Raw genomic sequence first — 12,010 nt, forward strand, 5'->3', positions numbered from 1 at the left:
GCATCATAAATGAGTGGATGGATAGTCGTTTCACACAAACAACTGCTCAGAACGCACAGAAGTACCATATCCAAACCCCTCTGAAATCTGATGTTCACGCTTCAGACTATTGTTACAGATAAATAAATTATTCTAGATGATTTGTTCTGCACTTAATAAATAAATAATGATGTGGAAATGATTTTGTCTGGCCTTGTTCATGCTGGCCACACTATTATGGCTCAATCTGAAGTTCTATCTTAGTAATTATGCAAATAACACCAATAGCTCTTCCTGTTATCTGGACTGATGACACTATGCATTTGTAGTTACTGTGTAATGCAGTCATTCAAACAGTCTGACTTGACTTTTTCATCAACATTATTTTCTCTCTCTAATGCTAATACATGATGAAAATTAGTGTGCACTTCATAACAGATGGCAGCAAAGTCTCAGACATCAGAGAAAAGATGATTTTGTGTTGGCCAAACTACTGATCAAAAGCCTGTTTCCTCCTCAGATTAAAACGTACAAAAATAATTGCGAAATGAAATTTGAAATTTGAAATAATGTCTCAATTTTGAGACATAAAGTCACATAGTGAGCTATAAAGTTGCAATTACTAGAAACAAAGCCATAATGGAGAGCTGCCTGTATAAAGTCAAATTGGAAATCGCACTGTATGAAATAAATTCAAATTGCACAAAATTAAAGTCATAGTTATGTGGAATACAATTGTGAAATATTAAGTTACATTGCAAAATATGAAGTAAGTTTGAGATATAAGGTCACAGTTAAATGATATGAACTCACAATTATTAGAAATATAGTTAGAATTACAAATAAAGCCTAATTTTTAGGATAGAAAGTAACATTGTGAAACTAATTGCAATTACATTTTTATGTTTTATTCCAAGGCAGAAACATTCCATAGTCAAATGAGTTTTGATACTAGCATAACAACAGTAATGTTTAAAATCCTGTCTCAGTTGTAAATTATTTATAGTATACAGCATGTAACATATAGAACAATACAAACCTTGTAGATGACTCTCCTTGATCCTTCCTTTGGGTATCAGAAGGTGGTGTAGAAAGAGAAATACATAAGTGAGATGTTTTCAATGAATCTTCGGTTGACAATGAACTACACATGACACCAAGTTTACCATTAAATACTTCATGCATACTAACGCATCAAAAGCAACAGCCAGTTCAAAACATAATGCATGGATAAATGCAACCATTACCATATACTGTACATGCATATCAAAACATGCAGTGTATTGCATGACATTCAAAAGCTCAAGCAAACAAATGTGCCATATTTGAAGCCCTACTAAATGACTAGTTTATTCTCTGTGTATTTACAGTAATGCTTTATAGCAGGCCTATTTACATTTCAGGGACCTGTGTGACATAAAGGCATATATGAATGGCAAGCCAAATGCAATGATGTCCTTTATCTAAATCAGTTCGCCAATTTGACTGCTGCTAATACTATTTACCAAGACGGAGCACTGTTCATTCACTTCATCTATGATTGGGCCATTTTAACAGAATTTGGGCATAAATGCAAAATGGAGAGAAACATTACTGTCCATTCGCTTCATTTTTTTCCCTTTCATTTTGAGAGAAAGACTGCAACTAGGTGATTTCATGAACAGCTAGCCCTACATTAGACCTGCTATTGTCTATTTATAATGATTCTTGTGATGGCCATAAACATATCAGATAAATACGGAATGGACTATTTACTTTTTTGAATAATTTAATGAAGAGGACGTGAAAAGAAGAATGAAATGTGTGGGAGACAGGCACAATTACGTTACATGGGGAAATCAAACAAATAGAGGCAAAGAAGAAAGTTTTCCTTTGTGGAAAAATAATGAAGCGAGGGAGCAGGCAGGAAGTAGAATAGCAGCTGCCAGGGGTTTGTACCTACTTTGTAGGACTGCAGGTATGCAACGCCTTCAAATGTGATTTCCAGGTAGCAACGGAAACAGAGTTTTCATCAGCCGCATAACTACGCCACACACACTACATGCAAAAATATATAAAACCAAAAGAACAAGAGATAAAGGAAGAAGGGGAAAAACAGAAGAAAAACAAGCCAATAGAAGAGAAAGAGAAGAAAAAAAGAAAAGAAAAAAAGGCAGATTAGTAAAAAAAAACTACACTTGTTTTTTTCGGTCAGAGCAGGCACCTATACATGCCTCAGGACAAGGACTGTAGACTCATAGTGACGCCAAGTGGCCTCAAGGTAAGGACGATTACCATCAGTGGAATAATATCGCCACGCAGCTTATTCAGGGTTAGGGAAAGTAAAACATTGTAAGCAGAAATATAATACACACACACACACACACACACACACACACACACACACACACACACACACACACACACACACACACACACACACACACACACACACACACACACTAGGGACATTCCATTAGGCGTAATGGTCTTTATACTGTTAAAACTGTATTTTCTATTCCCTATCACTAACCCTACCCATCACACAAAACTTTCTGCATTTTTAGATTAAAAAAAAAAAATATTCTGTTTAATTTCTAAGTTGTTTTCCTCATGAAATAATAATAAAAAAAACAAACAAACAAACAAAAAAATTGTCCCCACAAGGTCAAAATTTACTGCTATTACTATCCTTGTGGAGATATTTGGGCCCCATAATGTAGAAAATACCAGGTATACACATACACACACACACACACACACACACACACACACACACACACGCACGCACACACACACACACAGGGTTTCATGTTTTATCGGGAAGTTCCACAGATGTAACGGTTTTTATATTGTACAAACTGTATTTGTTATCCTCTAACCCTACAGTACCTCTCAACCAACTCTTTCTGCATTTTTAGATCTTAAAAAATAAAAACAAAACATATTCATTCTGTGAAACACATGATTTATAAGCCCTTATGGGCATCAAAAATGTCCCCACAAGGTAAAAAATTACTGATGCTGCTATCTAGGGATTTTGGTCCCCATAGGGAATACCATGTACACATACAGTACATACATACACAAACACATAGAAGGGAAGTTCCCCCAATGCATTTTGTAACAAACTCCAATTGCTGGTATCAAAACAATATCGGTCCCTATTAAAACTAGCAAAACACTAACATAAATCCACGTAAATAAAATCCCTTTGCTGTGAAATGAATCATATTTGCCTGTAAGGTCAGACTATCCGTAGTCTCAGCCATTTCATAAAAGATTTATCAGGCAACAAAGACCATTTTGGCGCATTCAGACACAAATAACAGTTATATAAAATATATATATATATGAGACCATTAGCAAACAGTGCTCTTCTCAGAGGCATGACATTTAACATAACATTCTCTGTCATAAAAATGACACCATAAACCAAATTCTACTGTACAGGATTGCAATCTCCCTAAATGTAAGGGCAGATGTAGCAGCTCTGGTGTCTGACCTGTATGAGGCAGGCAGCAGGATTCCTTCTCTTCTCAAAATGCTTCTGTCTGTGCTGTTCTTGAACTTTCAGGGCAAACCCTGAACCCAAAATACCCTGCAATGCAAGTAAAGTAGAATCATGTCACTAATGCTTCAGACAACAGGACTGTTAGAAACACACTCATGCTTTTGAAGTTAGCAAAACTAAATAAATTCTTTTTTTTTTGTTATCAATGTATGTTAGTCAATTCCAAGATATATATATATAGTAGCAATTTAGATTTTGATTTTGTACTGCAAACTCATGTTAAGTAACTTCAAATATTAACTGAGCTAACTCATGCAATTTGAATGTTGTTTGGCTATTATTATTAATACTATAAAATGCAAAACGACCAAATGCTCTGGAAACAATGTTAAGTACCATAAAGTTTGCAGGCATGAAGTTGCAGCTTTAATTTAACTGATCTGAGTGGTCAAACTCAGCTCCCTCAAAGATCATTTAATGAAAAAAAGTGGAAGTCCAAAGGGGTGAGCTGTTTAATTTGAAATTAGAACACACACTTCCACCACTTCCATCAGCCCATTTAAGCTGATTTGGCTGGAATTATTGTTGCTCTGAAATAATAAGCCAAACTGCCTTTGCATTTTCTCACAAAGACACCAAATGAACTTCTACGTTATGAAAATTTAGCCAAGACTAAGATTTCAGTTTTGTAGAGAAGGCTGAAATCCAAGAAGAACATTAGCAACTGTCCCAACTATGCAAATGATTTTCTTTTTTAATGTGGTATCTGGAGAAGTGATAAACAAATACTGGATTAACATTGTAATTAGTGTAAGGAAGCAATGAGGATGTTTTTTATTTGTATTTGTATTTTTTGCTTTAAGTAAGCTTTACCGCAGGCAGGGTGAAGAAGGAGATCCCAAGCAGGGCAAAACCAGCAGATAGGATTCGTCCAGTCCAGGTTTTAGGAGTCTTATCTCCATAACCTATAGTAGTGAGGGTGATCTAATAAAAACAAAAAAATAAATAAAAAAACAGTAAGGATCAATACAGAACTTTTGAGTCACCATGTCCTTGTATCTGTGAACTACATAACTTAAGTTTTGATATTAATTTGCCAAGATAAAAGACTTGCCAATCTGGATCAGATAACTTTGAATAAAGGCTATTATAATAATTTATGACAGAATGTTCTTTAGGTCTCAGATTCAAAATTGTTTACTAAAGTGAACACAATTTAATTGACATTTTTTTGTACTTACATTTTAAATTGGAATCTAATACATTTATTAATGTTACCACCTGCATAGTTCCCACATTATTCCACCTTATTAATATGACATAAACTGAACAGAAAACAAATCTGTTTTCTGAATGTTTCTTTAAAAATTCATGCTCTAACCCGCCAATAATTGACTGCATAATAAAACACATTGTGGTCGATATAAACTGTTTATCCTCACTGCAAATGAGCTGGTTTTTATTGTAGTTTGGGTTATTTTTCTTTTTATCTTGTGTCATTTTGTTTATGGCAGAGGGTAAAATAGCACAGAGCTTTACTATAATTGACATCAACAACAAATATACAGGAAGCGTTAAAGTTAATAAATCTATTTTTCTATGCATGATTACCTGGTTAGTTACACTGTATTATTTGCACTTAGCATTGCTTTTTCCCTGCAATTCGCAACCTCATCAGAACAGACCAGCAACCTAGAAGTTATATATATGTTCTAGATAATTTTATATAATACAGTTAAATCTGTATGTGTTTATGTCTTCACTAGCCTGAGCCTGAAATCTATTCTCTGAACCATCAATGGCATCCAAGCGAGACAGAGATGGTGTTTGTCATTATGTACCATCATGATTACTTTCTATCTCCATGGAAATGGAATCTAATGGGCCTCTGTATAACCTTTTTGGAAACGGTTTCAATTACCCAAACTAGGTGGAAGGCAATGATCAAAAGGCTGAAAAGTTTGAGCCTGAAATTATAACTGAAATTCAATATCACTGATCATATTAAACTGAAACCAGTATGTCTTGCAGTTTTCTAAGAATGCTAAGAACATGCATTTGGCACCACAAAAACTTCTTTTGTAAAGCTCAGTATAAGTCAGAATATTACTTGGACTCTGGAGATGTGTGTTGTGGAGACTCACCGTGCCCCACCACAATGCATCCGCATAGGTGGCAAAGTCTTTATTAAATTCCTTTTCCACCAGATAAACCAGGAAAGAGGAAAAGATGAGCACAAGGAACCCAATGTACCAGGCAGTGACCAACTCCTGTTAGACAGAGAAGCAGATACCGACATTAAGAGGACATCTGCACACCAGGATGATACTTACAAAACTACAAAAAGTACTTCAGGATATGATACAGTAGTTTTTTCCTCATAAAACAAAGCGTGCTTTTTAATTAGTATATCAAAGTCAATAAACTTACCTTGCTGTGTGCATAAACTACAGATCCCAGAAGCTTCCAAGTTCCTCCACGGCGGTCCATGCGAACCATTCGCAGGATCTGTAAAAACCGTAAGCTTCTCAGTGCAGATGTTGCAAAAATGTTGCTTTGACTCCCAGCTGAAACCACCGCAACAGAGGCAATAAGCACTATAATGTCTGACGGTTGGGGAAAAAAACAGAAACATTTATGTTAGAAAACATTCTAAATGAGTAGCATTATCTCAGAATATCACATGAGATATCATTTGCCATGTGTGCTTTAACTGCATGTAAAATTCTAAAATATTTATGTAGATACATGGTCCTCTGGACAATGTAATTCTGACTGGTCAAATGTTTTCTTTCATCTTGTATTCTATGTTATAATGGACTATTTTTTTGTTAGTAGATAATAAAAGATATAATAAAATAAATAAGCAGTAATAAGAAATACATGTATTAGGGAGTATAATGTGTAGACAGCTGGTCATTATTCCTAATGGGTGATCAGGGTTTTAAAATATGAGGATCCTAACTGAAAATACATTTAACCTGCATCATCTTTTTGGTTCAATCTATGAAAGCGGTACCTGACTTCCTAGGTGACCTGTCCTTGTAATAATTATACTGTAAATCCCATTTGAAAAAAAAGCATCCATTAATTAATGAATCTATATATTTTTTGACTTGAAGGCCACCTATTATATTTCGTCCAGCATTTCATCTGTAGCTATATGAAGAGCTGCTCCCCCCCCCAGCTTTTTTAATAACAGAAACTCAGAGCACATTGAATTAACTGACTAATGATTCACTTCCAGATGTTTCAAGAACTGCATGTTCTTCAATATAAACATTGAGCGGAGAAAAAAAAAAAGATTTCAGTTTACATCTTAATTTTGTGTGTTTTAATTAATTGAGATTATTTTAATATAATTAATTTGAATAATTTTAAGTCTTAGTTTTTAAGTGGTAGTTTTCTGAGGCCTCCTAGTGAACCCAGACTCCCTGGTCTACAACCACCACTGTACATCAATGAAACGTATGTCTTCTGTTTATATGTAAATGTCTCATTAACATGAAGTACTGTTTAATTCAGGGAAATGAGAATGATATTTCCCCAGCTCAAACTAGACAATTTACTTCACCAATGAAAGTTCACAGAGGAACGCAGATTAATGAAAATTATTGAAAAGAGTGATTTCCAAACTGTTTGGATTCTGTGGGAAAAGTGGCAGAAAGATACAGAAAGAACAAGAGAAGGACACGGGAAGTTCATACAGAAACCACATCCACTTGGAGAAGCGACATCAAACCCTCAAGGAACACAAACAACTCCAAGGCACTACTCAACTGCAATAATATTTTCTTTCTCTTTCTGATCCTCCTCTAATTTCTCATATTCTTTGTAGCTGATGAACTCAAACTTTCCGGAGAAAGGGCATTCATGCTCAGCCAGTCCGCTGCTCTCTGCTGTAGTCTGTCTTTATAAGTCAAATCAGCACATTACATGTGTTCTTAACGTCTTCAGGGAGCCTCGAGCTGGGAGGGAAATGCTTATTCAGGTGTAGAAGTGCACTCTGGATCTATAAATTATGACTCCCGTTATCCAGCACAGCTGAGAGATGACTTATGAACTCAAAAACATCAGGCCTTCACATGAAACAGCCCACCATTACAATTCAGAATCAGCCCTGTTGAAAAGTGCAAACATTTTTTCCCACTATGACTATTTAAAAAAGAATTAAGTATTATGGGGTCCAAAAGCCTGAAACCTCTTGTGACAATGCTTTTATTTAGCATGTGTCTAAATGAATACAACTCATATAAAATATCTAACAATCTATATGTGTGATGCTGTTGAGATCTCTTCTAAAAGCTTAAAAAGAGACACATGTGATCTTTAGACTAGGAGAAAAAGCTGAGCTTCAATGTCATTTATTCACACCATTTCAATCAAAGACAATATAAGCATTGTCATATTTTAAGTTGTTTTATGTAGAAAGTGTATTTTAGTAGTTTATTGCACAATGATTTAACAGAGGAAACCACAACCAATGCAAAAATGCCCTGTACAAGACTAAATTTTTAATGCTAAACACATTTAATAATAATGTATCTTGCACATAATAAAATGTATCTTGCACTTGTAAGTCATTTCTAGTGTGTTTGAAAAATGTGGTGTATATACAGTGCTGGACATTAAAGATAAATTTAAACATTTAAATTAGTAACCCTTTATATTCTGAAATGTTTAGTGCTATTTAAATTATAGTTTTAGTATTTACAATGTTAGTAAAAGTTTAACGTTTCTCCTAACATAAAACTGAAGACATCTTAAGACAAAGCTAATATCTCAATAAGACATATAAGAGAATCACCCCTTAGTATCCTGAGCATAGAGTAACCTCTGTCAGAGCCATAGCTTTGTGGACAGCGCATCAATGTGAAGCACAACTGCACCTCAGACAACAAGGGTTTGAATCCCAGCTAAAGGTACGTTCCTGCTCCTGTTCAATTCTCACCTGTCTAATTACTTCCTGTCTCTACTCCTACTGTCCTGAAAAACCCCATTGTAATAAAAAAGCAACCTCTGAGCAGTAGAACATCTTTATAATGGAGTCTTGCAAGAGATTACAGACAGACAATAAAGAGATCTCCCATGTTTCTCTGCCATCGTCATTATGGATTCCATTCTTTCAGAACTTTCTCAGTTGTGTCTACTTTTATTTCATCCATAAGGATTTTAAGGAGAAACATCTGAGACATTGTTGAGACTAAAATGAGAAATACATGAGAATCACAACTAATTCTCCTGAGGTTAGAAAGAGCAACCTCTGAGCAAAAAAATATTCCTATAACGGAGTCTTGATAGAGATTGCAGCAAGACAATAAAGAGATATTCTATGTTTCTTCCACCACATTCTCAGTTTTTACTCTTTTTTTCTCAAATATCTCTCAAGCATCATTTGTGTCTACTTCCATTTCTCCTAAGGAATTTTAGGAGAAACATCTGAAATGCTATTGATACTTAAATGAGCGATATATGAGAATCTCATCTAAGTCTCCTGAGCTTAGGAAGAGCAACCACTGAGCAATATATTTTTCCTATGGGTATACAATGCAGTATATATATAAAAAAAAATTTATGCCAGCAAACTAAATCTGAAATAAATGTTTTTTCTTTGTGCAGTATGTGATGAACTGACTGAGAAATGGCAGGGGACACACATACTTGGTGTTGTTATAAACTGCTGGAGTGTTTTCATGCACTACAAAAATATCACATACATCATCATCTGAACACTATTCTTTCTCTGACAGGGTTCATTCATCAGTTTAACACACAAATACCATCTAATGTGTGTGTGTGTAAAACAAGGTCTGTTGTAAACCTAACTTGACGATAAATGTTTTGCTCTACAATGTAAATTACACAAACCCATACAGAAAACGAACAATTTTGAAGCTGTTAAGTTTATTTTAAAAAACTTATGTTTTTAATAAATAACTAAATTAGAATGTCTGGGGTGAGAGTGTATACAGTTTACATTGTAAAACAAACACCAATTTCATAATGACACAGTATGGCTGGACAGCTGCAACGAAGATGTACAATAGTCTGCTACATAAAAATGTTGTTTAAAAAATAACTATGCTTTAATACACAACCTTGTACAGTAATTGAGTTATCAGTGTCCCTGATGTTTGGGATCAAGACTTGTGCTAGAGCCTGGGTTTGTGTTCACATTAACACAACAGAATCTCAAAGGACATTTGGTCTGCACACACAAACACATTATACCCATTATTAATGATGTTCATTACTCTCAGTATTCTGATCAATAGGGCCAGGGCTGTGTTAGCACTTAAGAATAGACACTACAAGCATCTACACACACTTAAGCAAAGTATGACATTATTAATAGCAAAGCCAGTATTAATGAGCTCACACGGTGTAACAACAGTCTGGAGAATATTAGACAGGTTGAGGGGTCACTGAATGAGAGCTGTTTGCTGAAGAGGATGGAGGATGCCGGGTAAAAGGTTTGGGGTCAGTGGGTGAGTACAGTAAGGTTATTTTACAGGCATAAGACACTTCTTTAATGGTGATCTACAATTATGAGGCTGTTGCCTTGGTTTCATAGGAATAAACATATTTTGTGTCATCATGGAAGGATGGAAGTTGCTAAACTGGAGCAATTTATTTGTGATGGAGGACAGTATTAATAGTGCTACTAATAGCTGGCAAAGCATACATTGTGACTGGCATGACTGTGTGAACTGGGACGGGAATATACACCTAGCACAGATCAGACGTGTTCTAGCTGTACTGTTCAAAGGTTTGGGGTTGGTAAGATTTATTTATGTTTTTGAAAGAAGTCTCTTATGTTCACCAAGTCTGTATTTGTTTACCATTTCAAACAACGTTTTCTTTGTGAATATACTTTAAAATGTGATTTATTCCTGTGATGCAAAGCTGAATTTTCAGCAGCTATTATTCCAGTCTTCAGTGTCACATGCTACTTCAGGAATTATTTTAATATGCTGATTTGCTGCTCAAGAAACATTTCTTATCATCAATATATATTTGATACATTCTTTCGGTATTGTCACTTTTTAGCAATTTAATGCATCCATTCTGAATAACATCATGTGCTTTAGAAATACCCCTGAATACTGCAGGGTCACCAAATATTTGCTTTTATATGAACTCCCATAACCAATGATGAAGTGGGTGTTTGTTTCTTTAACATGTGTCATTGCGAGCAACCAGGGTTGAAAATGAACACACTAGAACCATCAAAATCAATTAAATCAGCTTTGGCGAGTAAATAAAATGCTGCTACTCCTTTATTTATACCAGCTCCTAAAGAAAACCTTGTGACTGTGTGTCACAAAAAAAAAAAAAAGAGGAATGAATTCCCAAAATGTCTTCACATTTTTGTCACAGATGCAATTTCTTTCAAATCTCATATTGTATGATGCTGTGAGAGACTTGCTGGCCTGTGCTGTTTATATAAACACACACACACACTTGCATTTGTGGTTTATGAGGACTCTTCGTAGGCGTAATGGTTTTTATACTGTACAAACCGTATTTTTTATTGCCCTATGCCTAGACATACCCCTTACAGAAAACTACTGGCAATTTTTGAATTTCATAAAAATACTGTTTTGTATGTTTTTTAAGCCTTTTGTTTTACAAGGACACAGGAAGTCTGATCTTAAACTATGAAAGCCTCATGATTCTCATTTCATGGACAGAAACTTTGCACATTTATTAAAGACTCACCTATGACACAGAACGGCTTCCTTGTGAAGCGAAGTCGCCCCTGCCATCCTCTGTACCGGCAACAACAACCAGCAGACCAGATTCGAATGATGTACTCCAGCCCAAACACCACAATCATCACAAACTCCTACAAAGACAAAGAAAGACATTTTCAAGTTTGTGTGTGTGGGTGTGTCCTTGTATCATCTGGGGTTCTAAAAATAATAACTCAGTTAACCAACTACATTACATACATCACTGGAATTACACAGTGAGAGAAGTACTGTACATTATGCACAACAGCACTTTTTAATAAAGAAACACAAATGGAGGTGTCCTTGCCTGATTAACCTGATTATGGATCTATTAGCTCTGTTTTATTCATATATATATATATATATATATATATATATATATATATATATATATATATATATATATATATATATATGTATATATATTATACATTTAGTGCTACTTCCAGTCCTTAGTTTGTCAAACTACAAACTACTTATAATTTAAAGAAATCAACTACAGTACAGTTTAAATGTTTTAAAAAATGATTCACTCAGAGCAGAAGTTTTCTGGCAAAAAAAGGTCAGCTATCTAAATAAACAATGGTGAAAAAACAGAGATAAGTGCCCTATTTTTACAGATTTTTTCTTAGAATGCATCTGAATGAATTAATTGACTAAAATAAATCAGACATCTATATTCTTCAAACAGCTGAGAGACAATGTACAATTTAGGTGATTGTGTTTGATAAATAATTCATATTGCCCACTATAAAACATTTTGCCTACTATAAAGCATATACAAACACATACACATATACAA

At 34.8% G+C, this 12,010-nt stretch overlaps 1 protein-coding gene across 1 annotated transcript in view; it reads right to left on the reverse strand.

The window, feature by feature from the left end:
• Positions 1-12,010, reverse strand: part of LOC109090550 (potassium voltage-gated channel subfamily KQT member 5-like) — an 83,582-nt gene that overhangs the window by 10,538 nt on the left and 61,034 nt on the right. The window contains exons 3-9 of the mRNA XM_042757203.1: positions 11,195-11,321; positions 5,903-6,078; positions 5,617-5,742; positions 4,346-4,456; positions 3,464-3,559; positions 1,922-2,016; positions 1,019-1,045 (exon numbers count right to left, since the gene is read on the reverse strand). Of these exons, the coding sequence (XP_042613137.1) occupies positions 1,019-1,045; positions 1,922-2,016; positions 3,464-3,559; positions 4,346-4,456; positions 5,617-5,742; positions 5,903-6,078; positions 11,195-11,321 (758 nt within the window). The remainder of the gene's footprint in view (positions 1-1,018; positions 1,046-1,921; positions 2,017-3,463; positions 3,560-4,345; positions 4,457-5,616; positions 5,743-5,902; positions 6,079-11,194; positions 11,322-12,010) is intronic.

Source organism: Cyprinus carpio, chromosome A1 (genome assembly GCF_018340385.1).
Source record: "Cyprinus carpio isolate SPL01 chromosome A1, ASM1834038v1, whole genome shotgun sequence".
Taxonomy (NCBI): Eukaryota; Metazoa; Chordata; class Actinopteri; order Cypriniformes; family Cyprinidae; genus Cyprinus; species Cyprinus carpio.